Consider the following 27,732-nt stretch of genomic DNA (forward strand, 5'->3'; position numbering starts at 1 on the left):
ACACGCCCACTATTTTATAATGGTGCAGTTGTCCTTTAAGCGAATCATCATGTTTCTGGAGTTAGTATTGTCAACATATTTACTATATGCTCATATTTGAAATATTTCATAAATAATTCATTTTTTTCAGGTTTTGTTTTGGCTCTGCACACATAAGTAAATGGGTCCAATCAGTACCTTATCCCCCCTTCCCGGATGGCTGCTTAGCTGTGTCCCTTCAAACTTTCAATGAGACAGTCACAGTCTGAAAGAACGCTTTCCGAGAAAGCCCATAGTGCTCTGGAAATCCCATTTCACTGCATTAAATGTTTATTTGCAAAATTATTTTATATGAAGAGATACTTTAAGAACACCAGAGATGCAAGCAATGTAATGTAATGTAATGTTACCTAATCGAGGAAGACCTCCAGTTTAGCTCTTGCAGTTCTGTAAAGTTTTGATGTCCAAGCTTTTCAACAATCATATCTGAACTGAGTCTTCCACCAAAAACATCCTTTGCATTTTCACTCTCAAGCTGATCCTTCAAAAAAGGTATACAAAAACAATATTGGAAATATTGGAAAAATGATTAGAAGATCGGAAAGCTTATCTAAAATTAAAACTTATTTTTATTTTCAAGGGAGGGGCCAAATTTCTTTACGTCTATAATTGCTGTCTGGGCCTCTGCTGGAAAGAGTCAACCTCTCTATTTTTCCCATTTAAAGTTTTGGATTAAATCATTTATGTGGCAGAGATTTTCCAGTGTAATCTGAGCATAAATAGTCTTCTCTTTTATCTCCATTGTAGACTAAGGCCGTGTACACACGAGAGGATTGTCCGTCCAACTTAGTCCGCTGAAACGTGTTTCAGCGGACAATCCGCTTGTGTGTGGGCTTCAGCAGACTTTTTCAGCAGACAGTCTAAGTCTTTCGGAATTTCCGTAATATTGTCCGTCCAAACTTGGTTTCAGCGGACAGTCCGCTCGTGAGTAGGCTAGTTCGACGGACTAAGTATGGCGCATGCTCAGAAAGGATTTACACGGCCGAAGGTTGCATTGCAGTGTATTGGACGTCGAATTTCTAGTCCCGTCGTACGTGCCGTACACGTCATCGCGCAAGCTTTCAGCGGACTGTCTGTTCGTCGTGTGTGGTCAAGTCCGTTCATTCAAAAGTAGGACGGACTGTCTGTCGGATTGTCTGACGGACTTAGTTGGACGGATAGTCCGCCCGTGTGTACGCGGCCTAAGGGGGAGGCAGAATGAGCAGGCTTGAATACTGAATAGACCATCCAATGCTGGCTACAAAGTTAAGTGGTTCCTGGGGAAAGCGTAGGTGTTCCTAGACCAATAGGGGAGAAGAGCATGATATAATGAGAGGACAATGCACTGACAAATATTCAAATGATAGGTGCAACAATCCACTGCAACCAATCAGATTTTAAGAATACACTAAAAACGTAATTCTGATTTCTATGGCTCCTGCAATGTTATTGAAAAAGTAACACTCCAACATGGTGAGAGTCGCATAGATCCAACAGGACATAAAATTGTATTTTTCTAATAGAAATAATAAATGTGTTATATTATACAGCAAACACAAAGCATGCAGCATTTTTACATAGTTTACCTGTTTTTTGCTGTTTACTACTTACCACAGCAGATCCATCCAGAGCTTTTAGCGATGAAAGATGGAAAATAACAAACAATCGATAGTTGTAATTTTTCAGGGAGATTGGATTACCACACAAGTCCAGAATCACAAGATTGTTTAAACCCTGTTGAAAAAAATAGACCCCAGTTTTCAGAGAGACATTGCTATATCCTGTATAATAAAAACAATAAGATAGTCATCTATTATGTTTTTGGAGAACCGTAAATACCAAATAACAGCGCTAGCAAATAACTGTCATGCAGATACATTTGGTTCAAGCTTATTTTCTGTTTCAATATGTTTATTGTTTATTGTTTTGAAAATGAGCATAAAAATTCAAGTCAGCATAGGAATCGCCCACGCAGGCGCTAAATCATGGTTAATTATTACAAATAGCGATAAAGAGTATAGTCATGTCAATTAAGAAAAAGAGATACAGGAACATAGGGATGGTAATAAAACACAGAAAATGCAAAAATACCATGTTCCCAAAGTCTGGTTCCAGCTTATTTTCATCCAGCACTGCCAGAAGCACTACTAATCCATATATACAAATAACCAGGTGTACAAAGTCACTATCTGCATTACCAAAGTTCCAAATACTACAAAAGAACTGTGGCCTACCAATAGGCCATTCACGACATAGATGTTGTTTCGTGGGGGAGATATACAAGAACTGGAGCACTCAATCTGTTGCAGCTGTGCATGGTAGCCAATCAGCTTCCAAATTCAGCTTATTCAATTAAGCTTTGACAATAAGACCCCTTTCACACCACACCGCCAATAGCGTCAGCGGTAAAATGCCGCTATTTCGGCCGCTAGCGGGGCGCTTTTACCCCCGCTAGCGGCCAAGAAAGGGTTAAAACCGCCAGCAATACGCCACAATAGTGGCGTTTTGCCGACGGTATTACAGCACTGCCCCACTGATCTCAATAGGAAGCAGCGGTGGAGGAGCGGTAAACACACCGCTCCTTCACCGCTCCAAAGAAGCTGCTGGCAGGACTTTTCCCTGGCGTCCTGCCAGTGCACCGCTGTAGCGTGAAAGCCCTCGGGCTTTCACACTACAGGCAATGGTGTAGCTTTTTTAGGGCAGATTGCAGGTGCTATTTCTAACGCTATAGCGCCTGCAAAACACCTTACTGTGAAAGGGGTCTAAAACCTGGAAGCCGACTGGTTTCTATACAGAGCTGCACCAGATTTTGCACTGACCAGTTTTAGTAAATAACCCCCAGTGTGTCTCAGTTTCACTACACAGAAGTAGACAGACTTCAGGGCACCACTGGGTGGTGTTGAAATTTAAAGTACTTGTAGACAGTATAAGCTATTTCCATACTAAGAAATATGTAGGCTACTATTGGCTTTTCTGGCCTAAAAATATCCAGGGTAACATCAATGCTAATGTGCCAGTACCTTTTTATCTATCGTACATCACAGGATACAGAGCAGCTATAGAAATTACTATCTGAGTTATACGCCACCTATAGGTGAATGGACAATGGCACACCAAAAAGACAGGCAGCAACCCTCTATATAACCCCTCCCATACAGGAAGTAGCTCAGCTTTTTGCGCCAGTGTCTGCAAGGTGGTGGTCACTAATGTGATACACGTGCTCTTGGAGCATACTTGGAGGTCTGGACGGTTCTATTTAGAATCATGGACTTCAATATGATTCATTCGAAAAGTTATCAGCCAAAATGGATGGTAACCGAGTCTCATTGGAAGGAGAGAAGATTGAGGTTTGCCTGTAATGCAGCCTTACAGCGCTGGACCCGATGTAATGTAATCTTGTGCAGTGTTTGTTCTTACCAAGGTGCTTTCCTGCAGGGTGCTATACAGGTCCAGGGGAGTGGACCCCAGTTTAAGGGGGGACCCAGTCTCTGAAGGTCTTTTATGACAAACCTTGCTGTGATGGGTGAAGATTGGACTCCTGTAGCAGGAATGATAGTCTGCATTTGTTTGAAGTTTCTCATTTTTTTTTTTTAAAGGATAAAAAAAAACATGTCTGCTCTCCCGGTAGCCACTGGACGCAGTGTGCTTAATCATGCAATGTACTTCTTACTCATGTGGGCTGCTGTTACTCCTCCAACCACTAGAGGGCGCAGGCTCGCTCAGTATGGCCTATTTTTATATAGGCAGGAAGGGCGGCCATGCCATGTGGTGACAGGTTCAGTAGACATAGCAGCAGCCTATGGATACTAACAAAGTGTGAGTACTTACTATGGGAGAACTGTGTGACAGACAAGCCATTATTATATGCTGCATATTTACTGCTTATCCAGGTGGACTGTACAACTGTAAGTTGATACAGCCCTGGATGGTTAGCAATTCACTTTAAAGTGTTGTTGACTGCTCTGTAGGCAGGTGCAGCATAGTATACATGCTTGCAAACTTGTTGCTTAAATGCATGTTTAAATATACATGTTTGGAAAAACATGAGCATGGGTGCATTTTAAGGAGCTGTATCTCCAGTATAGGGCATATGTGCTTGGCTAAATCCTGCAGGACTAGTATGGGGCCAACTGCAGTTAAGCAGGTACTTGCTTGCAAACTAGCTGAAATACACGGTTGTTGGAACGCATGTGTGACAGACTCACCAGGGACAGAGTATTTTGGAGAGGGCTGAATGCCAGCCTCTTTCCTTGTGATTATGGTCCCTGGCATTTGGGGGAACGGTGCTCTTTGTGAGCTGTATGCCTGGGGAGCTGTATGCTTGGGGACCCCTGATGTGGTGTTACTTTGGTTTCAGGTCCATGTCCCCCCCAAGACACACAGACTGGATATGTATATGCCATATTAGCAATGGTGACTGAATCATACTGTTGGGACACAAACTGTTAGATGCTAATATCATTAACTCCAGCCAACTGTCTGTTGTCTTCTATAATGTAAATGAGTCTAGTCTGGCTTGACACAGAGTATTTGGACTATTGTTGTTTGTGTTAATTAACATGCTAATTATATAGTTGTCTGCTAAGTGTTTACTAGAGGGGAGGGGGGAGTATCCAGTATCCTCATTATCTAACCCCTTGTGTTAAAAGTGTATAAAAAGACTGTATTCTGGTTCTAATAAAGAGTCCATGCCAGCAGTGAAACAAGTCTCGTCTTGTTTTGTGCTTGGGAGAGGTTGGAATATCTGATATCTACATTCAGACTGGGAGGAAGTGGTATATGTCAAAAACACTCAAGGGGAGTGTAGGGACGTTTCGTCACAGCATGGTTGTTGAAGATGCATGTTTTTACATATTCGCATATATATACATGGTTATATATGTTTGCATAAAGATACATGATCATGGTTGCACAGAATGCATGGTTGCATAAGGATGCATGTTTATTCATGCTTGCATAAATATACATGGTTGCATAAAGATGCATGTTTGGACATGTTTGTATAAATATACATGGTTATACATGATCGCATAAAGATACGTGATCGCATAAAGATACATGTTCATGCATGTTTGCTTAAATATACATGGTCGCATAAAGATGCATGTTTAGACATGTTTGTACAGATACATGGTTTTACACGGTCACATAAAGATACTTGATCGCATAAAGATACATGGTTGCAGAAAGATGCATGTTTATACATGTCTGCATAGATACACAATATTGCATAAACACTTTTCATAAACGCATGCTTGCTTATTGCGTAAATGTTTGTTTCCATGGGCACATGTTGCATGAATGCGTGTTTACAGTGCACGCTTTTTACATTTTGCCTAAATGCATAGTTGCATAAGCACATACTTCCATAAACGTGTGCTTCCATAGATGTATAGTGCTTAAACACATGCTGGCATGTTTTAATTTGTACTGCATACGTTTCAGAAACCATGAAATCAGGCTGAGACAGAAGTACAGTTAAATCAGACTTGTTTAATAATAAAAGTAAAAAGAAAAGTCAAAAGTAGTCAAAACATTGCCAAAGTTCAGTAACCGGAACAGATAGTCAGCCAAGCCAGAAGTCAGGATCAATGTAGTGGAACAGCAAGCAGGATCTGGAGCCAGAAGGGATGCAAGCAAAGCAAGTCTTGAACAGGATCGCAGGAGATTTTTTGTGATGTTGACCAAGGCAAAGGCAGAAATCCTCTGAAGGGCTTAAGTAGGCAGGACTGACGAGCAGGATATCATCAACAGCTGCGTAACTTTGGAGAGATAGAAGCTGGCAATTAGCCGACAGCTGAGCAACCAGCTCAGAGAAGGAAGGGCTGAGCCCAGCCCTGACAATACGTATGTTTATTTACATTAAGCTGTATACATATGTACTTGTTTTCCTGGGACTACATACATATGTGCTTACTTGCATAGGACTACATGCATATGGGCTTATTTGCCTGGGGCTACATGCATATGTGCTTGTTTGCCTGGGGGTACTTGCATGTGTGCTTATTGACCTTGTACTTCATACATAAATGCATGAATGCCAAGAATACTTGTATACCTGCATGTTTGCATACCTTGGTACTTGCATACCCAAGGGTTTGCATAGAGGTAAACCAACATTGTTTTAGACCTGCATCCTTGGAGGACTGTATATTCGTTTGGCCAATATAGTTGCTGCGTTATTTACCTGTTACACAAGTCTCAGGTTCAGGAATTTGACAGTGTCCACATCTCCCGTTGGACATTGGTGTCGGGTGCATCTGAGCCACTGTGGTGTTTTGCATTGCAGTGTTTCCTGTGACATTCATTTTTCATCAGACTGCGGCCGCATCACCTTGATCATGCCTGCTCTCGGTTGATCGAAGCCTAAGCAGGATCAAGCCTGGTTAGTATATAGATGGCAGACTGCCCAGGGATACCAGATGCTGTAGGCTTTCCCCACCTGGGTGAGGGAAGCATCTGAGGCTGCCGTGTTTTGAGAGTATCTCAGGCCAGAAAATCTTAGGCCAGACTCTGAGGTGGTTTGTTCCATCTTTAGGCAGCAAAAACCTGGTAGGTTAAGTGCACCTCTTGGGACTGTCTGGGTCTACCACAGAGTTGTCAGTCTTTTGCCTTGCATTTGCCCTTGGAGCAGAAGTTATGGGCTCATTATTGTGAGACAATTAAATGGTAGCAGTTCCAAAGCCAAATAGGGACATGAGGTCTATCCTAAGATCTCAAGCCTCTCTGAACATCCTTCTGTTTCAGAGAGGCTAGACTGTTCAGTGATGACCTCTCTGCATGAGGTAGATTTCGGGGTCCATAATCATCTGTAAATGCACATCTTCATGTGGCGTTTTTTTCCAGGCTCAAAGATTTCTGTAATTGCAGTGGAAAGCCGTTTTTTTTGGTGAATCTTCACTTTTTGTTGGCCACAGCTCCAGAGGGTTCACAAAATGTCTAGCCCCAGTGCTGGGCTTGGTGAAGACACCTCAATACTCTACCTCAATAATCTTTGCTCAGGAAGCAGTCAATTCCAGGAGTTCCTTCAATATATTTCTACAGGAGGAAGCTGTGTTTAGGACAAAGCCTGTTCCCTACATACAGCCCTACTCCAGGTAGAGGTTCATTCTCTGTCTGAAACTTGAAGATCCAGGCATTGCATTGCTGGAAAGCTCTGTTTCCGGGGTGTTGCAGAGCAAAAACTGGTGGTTGATATTCTTTCTTTTCAGGAATTTGGAAAAGAATAACCACGGATGCCAGTCTCTATAAGTTGACTTGAGGCTGGCTACAATTCAGTGGGCTTGATCTCCACAGGAGAGAATATTGTCCAATAGCTTGGAATTTTTGGCCAGTATGCCTTGCTCTGGATTATAGGACAATCCTGTTGTAAATTCAATCTGGAAATGCCTCTGCAGGCACATATATATCAATCACCAGGGTGACACCTGAGGTCATGCGACTCAGGAAGGTGTACCACATCCTGTCTGGGACAGTACAAGTGGCAAGGGGAACTCTGCAGGGAATCTACTAAATTCCAAATTCTACAACCGTTTGGAACAGGTGTGTTCGGGACAAGATTCCCACTGCCAATAGGGGTACATGTACTGGTAGCACCTTAAGGTCTGGTTCTCCCTTATTTTACGTTTTTTTCCCCGTTTCGGATTCTGCCACATCTTTTGTGAAGAATCCGTGAGGTGGCAACACTGAGATTAGTGTTGGCCGAATTAGCCCAGGGGGGCTTGGTACACAGACATAGCAAGTCTTGCAGGAGGTTGCTCCTTGGACACTTCCAGTCCGGCGAGACCTGATGGTCTTGAGTCCTGTATGTCAGGACAGTTGAGCTCCCTGGAAGCCAGCTTTGGGGGAACTTCAAATGCAGGACTTGAACATTTTTTCTTTGCTTGGGGAGAGATTCTCTACCAGGTGTGGGAGTATGTTGGGCCATCCATCATCGGGTGTCAGTGGCCCAGGTGTACAAGACCACTATTCGGTCTTTTGTTTATACATCTACAGGGTTTTTACCAGGTCGATGTCAATCACGTAGAAAATACTGCCTTTGGTCTCAGCATATTACAAATACAGTGGAACCTCGGATTGCAAGTAACGCAGATAACGAGCGTTTCGCAATACGAGCTATTGTTTTTTTTTTTTGATTACAAACGTTTTTATTGGTGGTAAAAGAAACATAAGTAGATCAACAGACACAAGTACATGACAGCATCAATGGAAAGCATAATAGATATACACATCATACCAATGTTGCTGGCACAGCAGCGGACCAGGCCCAACAAGGAGCTTTTTTTAAAAAAAAGGTGATTAAGGTATACAGCCTGGACCGTATGTACCAGAAGATGCTTATCAGGTGCAAAGATGTACATAGTAGAAAGTTAGTAAAACAAGGGAAAATAAAAGAAACACAAATAGAAAGTTAACCTTGCAATAATTATTACTATTGACTTCACAGACAGATAGCTAATACTCTACAGTACTGTTTCCAAGCTGGTGCTAGTCACAGGCCCGGAACCAAGATATAGGAGAATAAGCCATCAAAAAGATAGAACTATAAGAATTCAATGGACGAGCTATTGTTTTTTGTGAGTGTTGTCTCACAACACGAGCAGAATTCAAGCCTCTATGGTGTGCAGAACTGCATTTGGCCAGAGGAGCGGGGGCACCAGTCACACTCTGAGCCGTTCGGTAATACTTGGAAACACTCTGTTCCCGAGTGTTTCCAAGCCTTTTAGAGGAATTCTGAGTGCATCCAAGCGGTTTCCGAGTATTTGAGTCTCTCTGGCGCCCCCGATCTCTGGACACAGCTGGTATTGCATGCAATAGAAGTGAATGTGGAACGAATTATCTTAGTTTCCATTGACTTCTATGGGAAAACTCGTTTTGATATGCAAGTGCTTTGGTTTACAAGCATTCTCCTGGAACGGATTATGCTCGTAATCCAAGGTTTCACTGTAGCAGAGTAGGTCCTTCTTTGGTGGCAGTTTCTATGATAGTGTCTCCCTCCCCTCAGGGGCAATGCTTTGGGACATGCGGGACATGCCACATAGTAATTACTATAGCTGCGCTGTGTCCCGTGATGTACGATAAAAAAAACTGTATTTTTCCTACAGCTTACCTGTAAAATGCTTTTCTTGGAGTACATCACAGGACACAGTGGTCCCTCTCCCCTTTTTGGAATTGCTTGCTACAAAACTGAGGTACTTCCTGTATGGGAGGGATTATATAGAGGGGGACTTCCTGTCTTTTTGGTGTGCCAGTGTCCATTCACCTATAGTTGCTGTATAAACCAGATAGTAGTTACTATACAGTAGCTGCTCTTTGTCCCATTATGTACTCCAAGAAAAGGATTTTACAGGTAAGCTGTAGGAAAAATCCTAATAGTCATCAAATCAATCCTGTTTCCCTACAGGCCTGACTATTGACAAAAGATACACATTTAAAGTGTCATTAACTACTTTAGCCCCGAGCCTCGTTTTGAGATTTGGTGTTTAACCACTTCCCACCCGGCCAATGCATATATACGGCCGGGTGGGAGCCGTCTACTCCTGATAGGACGTTCAGGAACGTCATTCAGGAGTAGCGGGATTGCGCGCGCGCGCCCGCGCAGCGGCGCGATCCCGATGTGCTCGTGTCACCCGGACACGGCACATCTCAGATCGGCAGGAGGGCTCTGTGATTGGCCCTCCTGATCACATGACGGCCGTGTCCAATCACGGCCGTCATGTGATGTAAACAAACAGCCGGTTGCTAGGCAATCGGCTCTCCTCTCCTCACACGGAAGTCACCGCTGAGGAGAGGAGAGCAGAACGCTGCAGCCGGCTGATGATCAGTGAGTATGGGCTGCTTTTTACAGCTTTTTACTCACTGATCATCAGTGTAGTGTACACACACAACACACCACACAGTACAAACACAGTCCCCACACATGTCCCCAAAACACACATGTCCCCAAATCATACATGTCCCCAAATAATAAAAACACATGTCCCTAATAATAAAAACATGTCCCCCACATATGTCCCACTAAAATCACATGTCCCAATGATTATCTGCACACATATGTACGTGATCACCTGCACACATATGTACATGATCATTTGCGTACATATGTCCGTGATCACACAAACCAATTATTATACACATAACGGAATTTTTTTTACCAAAAACATGTAGCAGAATACATTTTGGCTTAAATTTATGACAAAATTTGATTTTATTGGATTTCTTTTCAAATAGAAAAAATAAAATATTGTTTTTTTTCCAAATTTCCGCTATTTTTGCGCTTATATCGCAAAAAAAAAAAAACGGAGTCGTGAATAAATAACACCAAACTAAAGCTCTATTTGTGCGAACAAAATGATAACAATTTCATTTGGGTACAGTGTAGCATGACCGCGCAATTGTCACTGAAAGCGCGAGAGCGATGAAAGCTGAAAATTGGGCTGGGAAGGAAGGGGGTGAAAGTGCCCTGTATTGTAGTGGTTAAAAGTTAAAAACATTTTTTTTGCTAGAAAATTACTTAGAACCCCCAAACATTATGTATATATTTTTTCTAACACCCTAGAGAATAAAATGGCAGTCGTTGCAATACTCCGTCGCACCGTATTTCCCCAGCAATTTTAAAATAAATACATAAATAAATAGTGACACTTTTATTCCTATTACAAGGAATGTAAACATCCCTTGTAATAGAAAAAAAGCATTACAGGACCTCTTAAATATGAGATCTGAGGTCAAAAAGACCTCAGATCTCATATTTACACTAAAATGCAATACATTTAAAAAAAAAAATGTAGTTTGAAAAAAAAAATATATATATATATTTTTAAGAGCTATGGGTGTAAGTGACGCTTTGACAGCGCTTCCGCCCTGCAATGGTATGAAGACAGGTGGGGGCCATCTTCCCTTCACTCAGCTTCACACCAGACGGGAGAGGATGCGATCACTTGCACCACTCCCGGCGGCTCCGGTAAGCAGCAGAGGGCACTGTAGTGTTTGCGGGAGGGCCCCTATCCAGCCGCCGATAAAAGTGATCTTGCGGCGGGTGGTCTGTAAGTGGTTAAACTCAAAACATTTAAAAATGTGTTTATATGCTACATTGCATTGTATATATTCTGACATAAGCATTAGTTCATTCATTTTACGTAGAGTAACAAATACCTGGTTGATCCTGCCATATGCAGGGGCTGTCTCCTTGTCTGCTGCAACATAAGATCCTATGGATTGTTGCCAGTTTTTACTACACACGTTACGGTATCAAGGACCAGGCAAGCCATTCACCTACTCTTTGTTCCCCTATCAAGGCAGCCCATGTGACTAAACAGTCATACATACAGAGTGTTTCATTTAAATACCGTTTCCTCCCTCTTTGTCCATGCCGTGTTCCTAGTCACTATAACATAAATGACTTCCTTGTTACCGAGTAAGGGCAGGGCTGAGCCACACTTCATGTGTGAATGGACACACAGAGCAGCAGCTCAGGAGTGAGCCTGCTTGGATGCCCCATAGCAAGCTGCTTGCTATGGAGTCACTTGGCAGGAAGGAGGGGCCAGGGGCGACGTCGGAGAGACCCGAGAATAGGATCAGGGCTGTTCAGTGCAAAACCACTGCACAGAGCAGGCAAGTACCGTATTTATGGGCGTATAACTGCTTTATTAGTGATTACTGATTTTATCTATTATAGAACAGTTGGGATTTGAGTTTGAGTGTATTTTATTTTTATTTTTATTTTTATTTTTATTTTTATTTTTATTTATTTTTATTTTTATTTTATTTTCATATTTATTTTTATATTTATTTTCATTTTTAATTTTATTTTTATTTATTTTTATTTTTATTTTTATTTTTTATTTTATTTATTTGTCTTATATTTTCTTTCTATCATATTATTTTATTTTCATTTTCATTTTTTCTCACCTCTGTCATCTAGACTGGATAATTGGGATTTTGTGCTTATTGGTCGATCAGTGAATGATAATTTTGATCACTTATAGTTTGCACATAGGTGACTTTGGCATATTGTAATATGGTTTAGTGTAGACTCATAATATCTACAGCAGTATGCCCCGGATTTGTTATATCATAGTAATGATATGCCCTGTTTAAACTAATATAGGTGATGGGGTAGGCATACAGGTATTTTAGATAGGCAATAAGGATAAGGTTTTGTTATTAGTATCCTGGCCGGTATGCTGATGGCTTGCACGGCGGGACCTAATCATGTAACAATAAACAAAGCAGAAGGTTTTCTTCATTTCCTTCCCCTTAAGCTAGATAGTGATTTTTAGCAGGCCGTTGTTATGACGATCGCTTATACGGCGATGTCATTACATTGTCACATCGAATGCGAGGAGAGGGGGCCGGACGTGGGCGTTATTTTGATCTGGCTTCCCGCCCCGCAAGGTATTTAAATTGACTAGCTGCGTTGCCTGGCCACGCCCACGGACGAAGACGTGATGACGAAACGCGTATGGGCGTGACCAGGCAGCTATACGTCACCAGAGCAGGCTATTCGGAGTGGTTACCCGGGACCCGCCGTGGAAGCTGAGTCAGTATTCGACCAAACGCGCTCAGGACTGCGGTGAGACCACCTCGTTATCGCTGCAAGTGACATTTTAAATGTGACATTTTGCTGTGCACATTGTGTACGTATGATTTTAAGCGCATGAGTGTTTTTAATGAATAAAGCTGTGTTGCACTATGGAATCTATATTTTATTGTTTTCTATATGTGGATCTGGAGCTGTGAATGAGAATTAAGTGAACTCTTATCGGTGAGAGAGCAGGGAGCCCGAGAGAGAGGAACCTATGGTGTTATGATAAGACGATTTTCCGGAGGGACACTAGTGGGACTACTTCTGCAGCCGTAGTGAAGTGCCTGTTAACCCTTTGGGTTCTGGTGAGTGAATTACCATAAGGGGTGTCACCGGCCGTCAGACCCTTCGCACACTGGTGTTTTCTTCTTCGGAGATGGATCTGCTTTTCTGAACTTTTTTCCAAAGTGTGATAGCTCAATTGAATATTGAGTCATATATGTTTGGAGATATTATGGACACTTGCTAGTGACTTTTTTTAGACACTGAGTTATTATCCTCCATATATTTATTATATTTTATCCTCTATATATTTATTATATTTTATTTTTTGATTATTTCCCCTTTTTTGTTTTAGCGCTGTCAATATAGTATATGCGGGGTAATTAGGGTACGGATACGGTATACTATATATTTTTGGTATAACATTCGCTGTTGTATAACACACCCCAAGTTTAGGAGGGAATTTTAAGGAAAAAAAACTTACATTTAAATGCGCATCAATGCAGCCTTATCAGTGTCCATCTGCAGGCTTGTTCATCATTGCACGCTTGTCAGTGTCCATCTGCTGCCTTGTCAGTGTCATTTGCAGCCTTGTCATGCAGCCTTGACAGTGTCATTTGCAGACTTGTCATATAGCCTTGACAGTGTCATTTGCAGCCTTGTCATGCAGCCTTGTCAGTGTCATTTGCAGCCTTGCCGTTTAAAAATGGGCCGCCGAGATACAGAGCTGGATGTCCTGTGTATCTCGGCGGCGCTCGACATTCTTGGCAGCTCTCGGCCACACTCGGCGGCTCACGCGGGACTTCGAGAGCGGGCGAAAGCCACCGAGAACGGCCGAGAGCCGCCGAAAGGCTCACAATCGCCGGGGGATCGGCGTATAACACGCATCCATGATTTTCCCCTGATTTTAAGGGGAAAATAGTGTGTGTTATACGCTGATAAATACGGCATAACATGTTTGTTATTTAAAAAAATCTTTAAATCAGAAGACCCAATTAGACGAGTTCTACTGTAAATAATAACTGTAAGCACTTATAAAAACAACAGCTTTATATATTTTTTTACTTTGTACACGTATAGACAATTAGTGACGTACCTTGAGGTGGTAGATCTCTTGGTTGCTACTGATCCGATTATTGCTCAGGTAGAGTTCTATTAATAGGTAGGCTTTCTGTAGTCCTGCCAGACAGCTGATGATATTGTTCTCAGCAGAGAGAAAGTGTAGATGAGACAGGTTATCAATAACCTCCTTATCAATGCTTGTAAGCTTATTGTCATTTATACTGAGACGTCTGAGTTTGACAAGATTTGAAAGGCCTGGAAAACAATATGATGTTCATGTTACAAAGTAAAGCCGGTCTCCACCACTGTGCTGCTATGTTCTGACAGATGAACGGCCCCTCCGTCAGAATCCTCCGATCAGCACTCTCTGCCATTGGCTGAGAGCGTTGATCGGAAGTTGGTCGGATTCTGGTTTTCCAGCATGCTCGTCCGTCAGAAGAAGCCAGGCAAGAATGAGGAAAGGAAAGAAGGGCTTTTCTGCACAATACATTAGTGTTTCTTTGGAGAAGTAAAGCAAAGTATGTAAACATAAATGTGTAGATCAGCATATCATTTTTCAATGTTCCTGAGGCTCCTGCTTTTAGTGAGCACATTCTATAAACTAGCAAGATCAAGGCTTTTGGACTGAACTTTGGCAATATTGCAACTATATGAAGTCTGCCTGTGGGTAGGTGCTCAGAGTCCAGTTGCAGACAACAGAACTGTATTGAAATTGAAGTTCAGCAATACACAACAAGCCCAATGGGAGGGCACCTTACCAGGAACACTCACAAAATGCAACAGCAATGAGCAGCCGGGGAAGGTCTTGGGTAAGCCGACAACATCCGTCTTGAGAGGCGAACCGTGGCCTGGCTAGTCTGTACTCAAGTAGGAAGGCTTCCAGGATGGATGTCGTGTCCCTGCACTTTCCCTACTCATCTGGAACCTCTAAATACTGTCCCTGACAGTTGGATGACCTGTCTCTACTCTAGCCACATGTGCACCAAACCCAGGAGCCAGGGTCATAAATAGCGACTCTGCCTGACCCAAGATGGTCCCCAAAGCCACTTGGGGTACCAATATCCAATTGCATACTGCCTCTCTGTGACCAAGGAAACCATAGAGGAGCCAGTTTCCTCTCGACTTTCTCCTCCACTTGCATTGCCGCAGTGGAGTTGATAAAATAGACTGTGCCTGCCTACATGCCAGCTTCCAGAACTTTGGCTTGGTCTTATTACACAAGATTGGCATTAGCCTTGTTTCACACAGGCTTCAGTTTGTATAAGATCAGTGTAAATAGCAGGATTTAAAGTGGTTATAAAGTCTTCTCTAAACTGTTTTTACCTTAATGCATTTCTTGCATAGAGGTAAAAAAATGTTTAGGCATCAGTATCACCCCGTTACCCCTTATTATTTACCTGAGCCCTCATTCGACCCAGCACTGCGCTCCTCTTCAGCTCTCCTCTCCCTTCCCCTCCTCTCAGTCCCGTTGTCTGTGTCTATAGACGTAGACAGCAAGCCCGCATGAGTCCCCTCATAGAAAGTGGCTTTCTATGGGAGCACTTGCCGGAGAGGAGGAGCCAGGAGCACTGACGATGAGCCCAAGAAGAGGAGGTTCAGGGCCACTCTGTGCAATTCCACATTCAACAAAGAAAAAAATGCATTTACAATCATTTTAGCAAAGCATCTGCAGAGCTTTCAGCAAACTTTGTTGAAGCTTTTAAAACTACCATTCAGCTCCAGTTTGTAAATGGTGAACACAAATAATAATGAAAGTGCTGCTAGAAGGCTTCAGCACTACTTGAAGCCTGTTTGCAGCTTGTTTAAAGTGACAATAAGTGCTCCCACTAAGAGCTGTGTATAAGTTTCAGAAATGCTTGCTGTCACACTGCTCTTAGCCCTTGTACACACGGTCGGAGAATCCGTCGGAATGTGTCCTATCGGACCGTGTCGTCGGATAATCCGACTGTGTGTGGTATGCATCGGACTGATTCCGTCGGACCAAATTTTCCAACATGTTGGAAATATTTCCCGACCAACTGGGCCGGTCGGACATACTCCGATCATGTGTAGAGAATTTTGATCGGACCAAGTGCCACGCATGCTCAGATCAAATTCCTACATCAAAGCTATTGGCTACTAGCCTGAATGTAGTCCCATCGTAATGAAATTACGTCATCACGTTCTGAAAGATCGGATTTTTCACCAACTTTGTCCGACCGTGTGTATGCAACAGTTTCGGACAAGATACGACGGACAAAATCCGACGGGCAAAATCCGATGGATTTGGTTGTGGAAATCTCCGACCGTGTGTACAGGGGCTTATACAAGCTGAATCCCATGTGAAATAGGCCTTATTGTATCTTTGCTCCAAAGAACAAGTGAACAGATAATTACACAAAATTGCTACAGCCAGTACAATTTAATACACACTGTTATCAAAAACAAGGTGTAACAAGATACAAATATATCATGAATAGTGCACCATAGAAAGTTTGTCATCATTCTCCACAGACGAAAACCCAAATTGATTGGCTCTGCCACTTTTTACATCTTTAGTCTTGGTTCACCCTGATGAGCTTCAAATCTGATGCGATTTCACAGTGCTATTTCTGTTGTGACAGGTGTGATTCTAATGCAATTCTGAAGGTGATTTGGAATAGCTGTAGATAAAATTTGCACCAAACCCACACTAAACTCACACAGGGCCCTTTTTTGAACTGGATCAAATTCACACTACATATATGCAAACAGCCTTTACTCAAGATAATGCTTTTTTAGATGACATGCGATTCTATGCTTTTTGGATCGCGTCTGAACCGGCACTTAAACTTCTCTCCCAAAACGTATGCTGTTATAGAAGTACAAAAGCCACTTGCATTAATTAATTCTTCAAGGTCACGTCAAACAACAATAAAAGTTATATATATATTATTGCACTGTTATTGGTGCTTAATGGCTGTTCAAGCTTTCATTATCTAGAGCGAAGCAGGTCTCTGAATGACCATAATCAACGAGGAGCCAGACTAAAGCAGTTTTACCCTTGCTAATGTATGCAAATGAACAAAGAACATGAGTAGTTACTTTCTTTTGGAACTGCTTTTCACCCTATAGAAATCAGTCACCATTTGTTTGCTTCCTATAGAAATTGAAGTGCAAAAGAATCTCTGAAGGAGTTAAAGTAAATTCATTTTTCTAGGACCTTTTCTCAAGAATAGTATTTGTATTATTGTTATTAGCAGATGTTTTTTATTCACTTGATCGGTTTTATGTAGTAGCTGAATGGCCATGTTGAATTTTATCTCCACTCTGCAAAATGGTAGAGCACCACCTAGCGAACAGAATATTAAGCTATAGAATATACCTTCCAGTTTTGTAATGCTGTTTCCATCAAGACAAAGCTCCTCTAACTTGGTACATTTTTCCAGGCCTCCGGTTTTGGTCAGATAATTGTTGCTGAAAGATGCCCAACGTACATTTTCAAGCTTTTCTAAGTTTGTGATTTTGGAGAGTTTTTGTCCATCAAAATTTATAGATGTTATCTGGAAAAATTTGGTACAAAATATATATTTAGTGTACATGTTAGTCCTACTCTAGGAAAGATTTTTTATTTTTTAGCTAAGTGGTAGTTTAATATCTGCACAGAACACCTAGAAAGTCACAGAAAAAATTATGTAAGTACTCTAAGGCCGCGTACACACGCGGGGACTGTCTGCCGAAACTAAGTTCGTCAAACAGTCCGCTCAAACTTTTGAATGAACGAACACGCCCACACACGGCACTTTTTGAGCGGACAAATACGGCAAACTTTGTTTGTCGTACTAAGTCCGCGCAACTTTTCAAATGAACGGACTCGCCCACACACGAGGCAACAGTCCGCTCATTTCGAGCGCGTGTGTAGGTAGGCGGGGCCCGCGACGGAGACGTCGCGGGCTCCGCCGCCTGGAATGTACTTAAAGGGGAACCCCAACGCCGAAAAAAATCGGCGTGGGGGTCCCCCCAAAGTCCACAACAGACCCTTGTCCGAGCACGCTACCCGGCCGGCCAGGAAAGGGGGGCGAGCGAGCCCCCCCTCCCGAGCCGTACCAGGCCGCATGCCCTCAACATGGGGGGTGCCTTGGGGAAGGGGGGGCCGCGCGGCCCCCCCACCCCAAAGCACCTTGGCCCAATGTTGATGAGGACAAGGGCCTCTTCCCGACAACCCTGGCCGTTGGTTGTCGGGGTCTGCGGGCGGGGGGCTTATCGGAATCCGGGAGCCCCCTTTAATAAGGGGGCCCCCGGATACCGGCCCCCCACCCTATGTGAATGAGTATGGGGTACAATGTACCCCTACCCATTCACCTGTAAAATAAAAGTACCCAAAAAAAAAAAACACAACACACGAGATAAAATATTTTATTGCACAGCTCCGGGGGTCTTCCGTCTTCGGGGGTCTTCTCGCTGGACTCCTCCGCTATCTTCTTGTAGCTCTTTTGCTAGCGGAGGAGTCCGGCTTTCTTCCTCCCCGCCGCCGGCCTCTTCTCCCGACTTCGGGGGTCTTGTCCCCCTCTTCGGTTCTTCTGCCGGGCCACCGCGCCTTCTTATAGCTCTTTTGCAGGCGGTGGCCCGGTCTTCTGTCGCCGCTGTCGCCGTCGTCGCCGCCGCCTTCCGTTCTTCTTCTTCTTCTTCTTCTTCAGGAGATGTTGACACGTCACTCTCTCCGGCCGGAATGCCAGAGCCGTGCTGTGCGGCCACTTATATAGTGACAATGGGGCGGTGTCACATGGTATATGTCACATGGGTTGGTCACATGGGTTGATGTCACATGGGGACTATGACATCGTAAGGGGGCGGGGTCACCATGTGACCAACCCATGTGACATATACCATGTGACACCGCCCCATTGTCACTATATAAGTGGCCGCACAGCGCGGCTCTGGCATTCCGGCCGGAGAGAGCGACGTGTCAACATCTCCTGAAGAAGAAGAAGAAGAACGGAAGGCGGCGGCGACGACGGCGACAGCGGCGACAGAAGACCGGGCCACCGCCTGCAAAAGAGCTATAAGAAGGCGCGGTGGCCCGGCAGAAGAACCGAAGAGGGGGACAAGACCCCCGAAGTCGGGAGAAGAGGCCGGCGGCGGGGAGGAAGAAAGCCGGACTCCTCCGCTAGCAAAAGAGCTACAAGAAGATAGCGGAGGAGTCCGGCGAGAAGACCCCCGAAGACGGAAGACCCCCGGAGCTGTGCAATAAAATATTTTATCTCGTGTGTTGTGTTTTTTTTTGGGTACTTTTATTTTACAGGTGAATGGGTAGGGGTACATTGTACCCCATACTCATTCACATAGGGTGGGGGGCCGGTATCCGGGGGCCCCCTTATTAAAGGGGGCTCCCGGATTCCGATAAGCCCCCCGCCCGCAGACCCCGACAACCAACGGCCAGGGTTGTCGGGAAGAGGCCCTTGTCCTCATCAACATGGGGACAAGGTGCTTTGGGGTGGGGGGGCCGCGCGGCCCCCCCTTCCCCAAGGCACCCCCCATGTTGAGGGCACGCGGCCTGGTACGGCTCGGGAGGGGGGGGCGCGCTCGCTCGCCCCCCTTTCCTGGCCGGCCGGGTAGCGTGCTCGGACAAGGGTCTGTTGTGGACTTTGGGGGGACCCCTATGCCGATTTTTTTCGGCGTTGGGGTTCCCCTTTAAGTCCATACCAGGCGGCGGGGTCCGCGACGTCTCCTTCGCGGGCCCCGCCTACCTGGAGACGCGCTCGAAATGAGCAGACTTTCCTCCGAGCGGGAACAGTTTGCTCATTTCGAAAGTGGCCTACACACGGGCGGACTGTCCGCTCAAACCAAGTTTCAGCGGACAGTTTTTCGGAATTTCCGAAAAACTTTGTTCGTCAAACTGTCTGCTGAAACTGTCCGCTGAAGCCCCACACACGAGCGGACTGTCCGCTGAAACACTGTTCAGCGGACAAAGTTGAGCGAACAGTCCGCCCGTGTGTACGCGGCCTTAGCCAGCCTTTCTCAACCTTTTTGACAGAGGAACCCTTGAATTAATTTTTCAGTTTCAGGGAACCCCTACTGAAAAATATTATATTTACAACTCAAGATACACAATGTGTAGGATGATCAGTGGGAAGAATGCTTCTTACACCTGTGGTAATTGGGAAGATTTACCCCCTTAAAGATAGTCAAAAAGATCAATAGTGTTAGTGGGACTTTATACAAGAGGCAGAAATTACTCATTGCTCACAGAACCCCAAGCAATCTCTTCAGGAACCCTAAGGTCGGCCATACATGGTTCAAATCTTGGCCGGTTCCTTTGAACCAATGGGCAGGCTGAATACAGGCATACCCCACTTTTTAGTACTCAATGGGTATTATTTACTAAAACTGGAAAGTGCAAAATCAGGCTCACTTCTGCTTAGAAACCAATGAGCTTCTAACACCAGCTTCTTCAATTAAGCTTTGGTAATAAAATCTGGAAGCTCATTGGTTTCTATGCAGAAGTGAGTCTGATTTTGCACTTTCCAGCTTTAGTAAATAAGCCCCATTGTGTACTTAAAGTGGGGTATGCCTGTATACCAAGTTGATTAATTGATCAACCTGGGTACAACCAGCCTGCTGGATTTGCTTCTGAATATTAAAAGGCTAAATACCATTTCTGACCGCAGCTGTGCGGTCACGGAATCCCCCTCTGTTGGCTGGCCTCGATCTACGGAGAGAAGCAGGAGAAGCCGAGATTCCCCTGTGACGTCAGCCGGCCAGCAGAGGGGAATCTCGGCCCCTCTGGCTTCTCTCTGATGATCAAAGCCGGCCAGCATAGGGGATCACGTGATTACACAGCTGCGGTGTCAGAAATTGCATTTGGCCTTTTCATTTCTAAAAAACACTTACACTTTCATTAATGGCAACATATCTGCATGGCATACATTAATATGTGCTGCATTATGCAGCTGAATAGAGGAAGAGCGATCTCATGCTGACTGGAAGGGAGGAAAGACTGTCAGAGGAGAGATGAGAGCTGCAGATGATGAAGCATGTAACCTGACCACGGTAATTAGGGCTCAGCAGCCATGATTGTCGTGGTCACACAGGAACTGGGAGGATCAACCAAGTTTAATTATAAGTTAGGAAGAGAAGAGTTGCACAGCACAAACAATGTGCTGTTATTCATGCCTTAAAGGAACAGGATCCGAGTTGTTTTTTTAGGGTTACAAACACTTTAACATTCACAAATAGGTTTCCTGCAACTGATGGTAAATCTCCAATCTTTACACTGTTCTGTGTGTTCTCCTACTCTCCACGGCCAGGGCGTCCGTTATTTCCCTCCTCCTTGGCAGTCAATTGGGAGTCTTCTCTTTTTGGCCAATCAGAAAAACGGGTCTCACACCTGATTGGCCGGATTGAGGATCAGTGTTTCAAAAGCGAATATTCATTCACTGTTGCAACACACCAGGGTGGGCTCCAGGTCGCATGCTCTGCGACCCGAGCCCACACAATTCTGAAGCCTATTAGAGCCTCTGGCTCTAATCAGGTGCTTAAACAAAAATCACTTGCTGCTGTAATTTGGTGCCCCGAAAGGGGCCGGACACACAAATAGGGGCGGCCATGGCAGCAATGGATAGATTCATGCTATGCATATAGGGGGGTGGGGTGAGAGAGAGGGCGGCGCCCGGGTACCCTTAATGGATGAGCCGTCACTGCCTACAGTATCTCACAAAAGTGAGTACACCCCTCACATTTTTATAAATATTTTATTATATCTTTTCATGTGACAACACTAAAGGAACTATACTTTGCTACAATGTAAGGTAGTGAGCGTACAGCTTGTATAACCATACACATTTTCTGTGCCCTCAAAATAACTCAACACACAGCCTTTCATGTCTAAACTGCTGGCAACAAAAGGGAGTAAACCCCTAAGTGAAAATGTCCAAATTGGGCCCAAAGTCTCAATATTTTGTATGGCCACCATTATTTTCCAGCACTGCCTTAACCCTCTTGGGCATGGAGTTCACCAGAGCTTCACAGATTGCCACTGGAGTCCTCCACTACTCCACCATGATGACATCACTGAGCTGGTGGATGTTAGAGACCTTGTGCTCCTCCACCTTCAGTTAGAGGATGCCCCACAGATTCTCAATAGGGTTTAGTTTTGGAGACATTCTTGACCAGTCCATCACCTTTACCCTCAGCTTCTTTAGCAACTCAGTGGTCGTCTTGGAGGTGTGTTTGGGGTTGTTAGGTTGGAACACTGCCCTGCAGCCCAATCTTCAAATGGATGGGATCATCCTCTGCTTCAGTAGGTCACAGTACATGTTGGCATTCATGGTTCCCTCAATGAAATGTAGCTCCCCAGTCCTCGCAACACTCATGCAGCTCCAGACCATGACACTCCCACCACCATGTTTGACTGTAGGCAACACACACTTGTCTTTGTACTCCTCACCTGGTTGCCGCCACACACGCTTGACACCATCTTAACCAAATAAGTATATCTTGGTCTCATCAGTACCACAGGACATGGTTCCAGTAATCCATGGTTCCAGTCTGCTTGTCTTCAGCAAAATGTTTGTGGGCTTTCTTTTGCATCATCTTTAGAAGAGGCTTCCTTCTGGGACGACAGCCAAGCAGACCAATTTAATGCAGTGTGCGGCATATAGTCTGAGCGCTGACAGGCTGACCCTCCCACCCCTTCAACCTCTGCAGGAATGCTGGTAGCACTCAAACATCTATTTCCCAAAGACAACCTCTGGATATCACGCACGTGTACTCAACTTCTTTAGTCAAATATGGCGAGGTCTGTTCTAAGTGGAAAATGTCCTGTTAAACCACTGTATGGTCTTGGCCACCATACTTAAGCTCAGTTTCAGGGTCTTGGCAATCTTCTTATAGCTTAGGCCATCTTTAAGTAGAGCAACAATTCTTTTTTTCAGATCCTCCTGCCATGAGGTGGCATGTTGAACTTCCAGTGATCAGTATGAGAGAGTGAGAGCGATAACACCAAATTTAACACACCTGCTTCCCATTCAAACCTGAGACCTTGTAACACTAACGAGTCACATTCACATGACACCGGGGAGGGAAAATGGCTAATTGGACCCAATTTCGACATATTTTGACTTAGGGGTGTACTCACTTTTCTTGCCAGTAGTTTAGGCAATAATAGCTCCGTGTTGAGTTATTTTGAGGGGACAGCAAATTTACACGGTTATACAAGCTGTACAAGCACTACTTTACATTGTAGCAAAGTAATTTCTTCAGTGTTGTCGCATGAAAAGATATAATAAAATATTTACAAAAATGTGAGGGGTGTACTCACTTTTGTGAGATACTGTATATGCAGGTTTAAATAACCTAATTCAGGGTTTTCCAAACTTTCAAAGCAAAGAGCCTGTTTACTGTCCTTCAGGATTTCGGGGGGGGGGGGGGGGGGCGGACTGTGGCTAGTTGGAGTAGATAATATACCAGCATCAGTGCCCCATCATTAGGTATAATGGGAGGAATAGTGCCCCATTATTATCAGTTAGCCCTTGTACACAGGGTCAGACATTACGACAACAAAATCCGTAGGATTTTGTCCGAAACTGGTGTTGCATATACACGGTCGGACAAATTTGGCGCCGTTCTCCGTCCCCATGCGTCGCAACGCTCGCAGGGAACGGAGCCCCGCGATGTGATACATTGAGCGGAGGACAGCTCGCTCGCACTGCGGGGAGACACCGCTGGATCCAGGGGACAAGGCAAGTAACCTCTTCCTGGATCCTGGGATGCGGTCCCAAGTGTGGCTCGGGGTTAACGCTAATGGTACTAAATTTTCACCCCGAGCCAGATTCGGGAATACCGCCAGGGGGGTTAATATCGCTTTAAGCTTTGGCAAGCTGATTGGTTTCTATGTAGAGCTGCACCAGATTTTGCACGCTCCAGCTCTAGTAAATAACCCCCATTTGTATTCTCACAGGGGGAGTCCTCTCCCACCAGAATACCCTGATCATTGTTTACAGCCATTGGCTGTAAACGTTGATCGAATGCTGGTTACCCAGCATGGCCGGCTTCTGTTGAACAGACAGCTGTACACACGGATTAAAAGTCCAAAATAATTTTTGGCCCATGTGCACCAGGCTTAAAGCTAGCTTTAGAGAAGAAGGGGCCTCACTTGATACTTGTCAGGCTTTGCTGCAGAGCACAATACTACTGAGCTAACAAATTGAGCTTAATAACCGGAGAGGGCAGAGATATCATTATCAGTAAACGACTGTTCCTTCATTATCCAATCACAATTGTGAGCAAGATGTATTGCTTTGACTGTACTAGAGAGAATTAAATGCCAAGAAACTTTTACAGTCCATATCAGGTGTGTCTGGAAGAAAATTGGCAGAACAAAATTACACATTTATTGGCAGGCAAGCCACTTGTCTTTCAATTGTGTATTTCGTTATTTGCCTACATGTTTACTTAAACAGACATGTAAAATGTTATATTTATAAGGGAAATATCAAAATATGTTTTACTTCCTTTGCGTATCAGATTTATTATTACATAATCTGCCATATGTCTATTTTAATATTTTTCTTACCCTAAGATACCAGCTGTTGTTAAAATCAGCATATGGATCCAGACAGTTCTTGCTTATATGAGAGAGTATCTGAGCAGAAGGTAATAGACTAAGGCATCGGGGTTTCACATGGTCTGTTCTGGCACTCAATAGCAGCGATGCCTGCAGATATAGAAAATATCAATATGATCTACACTACTTATACAACAAATTTATTTAGACATAGCATACTTAGATAATAGACATGCATGTTAAAAAAAATAAAAAAATAAATCACACTATGTTATAAACCAGGAACAAAAATTGTATATATTTCAGCTTACTGGTCCTCAAGCCCCCCTCGTACATTTGACAGAATCACTAAAGGGCTGGTTATTGTGCTGGAGACAATACATCTTACCCAGGACAGGGCAGGTGAGAGACGATGAATAGCGATATGTTGCCAGCGACAGGAGATTCTTACACATATATACAGTGCCTTGCGAAAGTATTCGGCCCCCTTGAACTTTTCAACCTTTTGCCACATTTTGGGCTTCAAACATAAAGATATACATTTTTTATTTTTTGTGAAGAATCACCAACAAGTGGGACACAATTGTGAAGTGGAACGAAATCTATTGGATATTTTAAACTTTTTTAGCAAATAAAAAACTGAAAGGTTGTGAGTGCAAAATTATTCGACCCCTTTACTTTCAGTGCAGCAAACTCACTCCAGAAGTTCAGCGAGGATCTCTGAGGCCGCGTACACACGCGCGGACTGTTTGCCCAACCTTGTTCGTCAAACAGTTTCGGCAAACAGTCCGCTCAAAATTTGCATGAGCGGACTTGCCCACACACGAGCGGACTGTTTCAGCGAACTGTTTGCCAAACAGTCCGCTCAACTTTTGAAATGAACGGACTCGCCCACGTAAGGCGGAGGCAAATCCGCCCATTTCGAGCGCGTGTACAGGTAGGCGGGGCCCGTGAAGGAGAAGTCGCGGGCTCCGCCGCCTGGAATGGGCTTAAAGGGGAACCCCAACGCCGAAAAAAATCGGCGTGGGGGTTCCCCCAAAGTCCACACCAGACCCTTGTCCGAGCACGCTACCCGGCCGGCCAGGAAAGGGGGGCGAGCGAGCGCGCCCCCCCTCCTGAGCCGTACCAGGCCGCGTGCCCTCAACATGGGGGGTGCCTTGGGGAAGGGGGGGCCGCGCGGCCCCCCCACCCCAAAGCACCTTGTCCCCATGTTGATGAGGACAAGGGCCTCTTCCCGACAACCCTGGCCGTTGGTTGTCGGGGTCTGCGGGCGGGGGGCTTATCGGAATCCGGGAGCCACCTTTAAGAAGGGGGCCCCCGGATACCGGCCCCCCACCCTATGTGAATGAGTATGGGGTACAATGTACCCCTACCCATTCACCTGTGAAATAAAGTACAAAAAAAAACACAACACAGGGAAAAAATATTTTATTGCACAGCTCCGGGGGTCTTCCGTCTTCGGGGGTCTTCTCGCCGGACTCCTCCGCTATCTGTGTGTAGCTCTTTTACTAGCGGAGGAGTCCGGCTTTCTTCCTCCCCGCCGCCGGCCTCTTCTCCCGACTTCGGGGGTCTTGTCCCCCTCTTCGGTTCTTCTGCCGGGCCACCGCGCCTTCTTGTAGCTCTTTTACAGGCGGTGGCCCGGTCTTCTGTCGCCGCTGTCGTCGCCGCCGCCGCCGCCGCCTTCCGTTCTTGTTCTTCTTCTTCTTCTTGTTCTTCTTCTTCTTCTTCTTCTCCTGGAGATGTTGACTCGACGAGCTCTCCGGCCGGAATGCCAGGGACACGCTCCGCTGCCACTTATATAGTGACAATGGGGCGGTGTCACATGGTATATGTCACATGGGTTGGTCACATGGTGACCCCGCCCCCTTACGATGTCATAGTCCCCATGTGACATCAACCCATGTGACCAACCCATGTGACATATACCATGTGACACCGCCCCATTGTCACTATATAAGTGACCGCACAGCGCGGCTCTGGCATTCCGGCCGGAGAGAGCGACGTGTCAACATCTCCTGGAGAAGAACAAGAAGAACAAGAAGAAGAACAAGAACGGAAGGCGGCGACGGCGACAGCGGCGACAGAAGACCGGGCCACCGCCTGTAAAAGAGCTACAAGAAGGCGCGGTGGCCCGGCAGAAGAACCGAAGGCGGCGACAGAAGAACGGAAGGCAGCGGCGACAGAAGACCGGGCCACCGCCTGTAAAAGAGCTACAAGAAGGCGCGGTGGCCCGGCAGAAGAACCGAAGAGGGGGACAAGACCCCCGAAGTCGGGAGAAGAGGCCGGCGGCGGGGAGGAAGAAAGCCGGACTCCTCCGCTAGTAAAAGAGCTACACACAGATAGCGGAGGAGTCCGGCGAGAAGACCCCCGAAGACGGAAGACCCCCGGAGCTGTGCAATAAAATATTTTTTCCCTGTGTTGTGTTTTTTTTTGTACTTTATTTCACAGGTGAATGGGTAGGGGTACATTGTACCCCATACTCATTTACATAGGGTGGGGGGCCGGTATCCGGGGGCCCCCTTCTTAAAGGTGGCTCCCGGATTCCGATAAGCCCCCCGCCCGCAGACCCCGACAACCAACGGCCAGGGTTGTCGGGAAGAGGCCCTTGTCCTCATCAACATGGGGACAAGGTGCTTTGGGGTGGGGGGGCCGCGCGGCCCCCCCTTCCCCAAGGCACCCCCCATGTTGAGGGCACGCGGCCTGGTACGGCTCAGGAGGGGGGGCGCGCTCGCTCGCCCCCCTTTCCTGGCCGGCCGGGTAGCGTGCTCGGACAAGGGTCTGGTGTGGACTTTGGGGGAACCCCCACGCCGATTTTTTTCGGCGTTGGGGTTCCCCTTTAAGCCCATTCCAGGCGGCGGAGCCCGCGACGTCTCCTTCGCGGGCCCCGCCTACCTGTACACGCGCTCGAAATGGGCGGACTTTCCGAGCGGGAACAGTTTGCTCATTTCGAAAGTAGCCTACACACGGGCGGACTGTTCGCTCAAACACAGTTTCAGCGGACAGTTTTTCGGAATTTCCGAAAGACTTTGTCCGTCCAACTGTCCGCTGAAACTGTCCGCTGAAAGCCCACACACGGGCGGACTGTCCGCCCAAACACTGTTCAGCGGACAAGGTTGGGCGAACAGTCCGCCCGTGTGTACGCGGCCTGAATGATCCAATGTTGTCCTAAATGACTGATGGTGATAAATAGAATCCACCTGTGTGTAATCAAGTGTCTGTATAAATGCACCTGCTCTGTGATAGTCTCAGGGTTCTGTTGAAAGCGCAGAGAGCATCATGAAGACCAAGGAACACACCAGGCAGGTCCGTAATACTGTTGTGG

The 27,732-nt window shown here is 45.4% G+C and overlaps 1 protein-coding gene across 5 annotated transcripts in view; it reads right to left on the reverse strand.

The window, feature by feature from the left end:
• The window catches only part of LRRC9 (leucine rich repeat containing 9), a 212,075-nt gene that overhangs the window by 51,087 nt on the left and 133,256 nt on the right, over window positions 1–27,732 (reverse strand). For all 5 annotated transcript variants that reach the window (XR_013264863.1, XM_077464391.1, XM_077464390.1 and 2 more), the window contains 5 exons: window positions 24,420–24,560; window positions 17,232–17,409; window positions 13,923–14,143; window positions 1,630–1,752; window positions 390–520 (listed from right to left, as the gene is read on the reverse strand). Coding sequence is in view for 4 of the 5 variants with exons in the window: in XM_077464391.1 (XP_077320517.1) it covers window positions 390–520; window positions 1,630–1,752; window positions 13,923–14,143; window positions 17,232–17,409; window positions 24,420–24,560 (794 nt within the window). In the remaining variant the exon portion in view is untranslated. The remainder of the gene's footprint in view (window positions 1–389; window positions 521–1,629; window positions 1,753–13,922; window positions 14,144–17,231; window positions 17,410–24,419; window positions 24,561–27,732) is intronic.

Source organism: Lithobates pipiens, unplaced genomic scaffold, assembly GCF_037356315.1.
Source record: "Lithobates pipiens isolate NorthernLeopardFrog02 unplaced genomic scaffold, aLitPip1_a1.2 Scaffold_30, whole genome shotgun sequence".
NCBI lineage: Eukaryota > Metazoa > Chordata > Amphibia > Anura > Ranidae > Lithobates > Lithobates pipiens.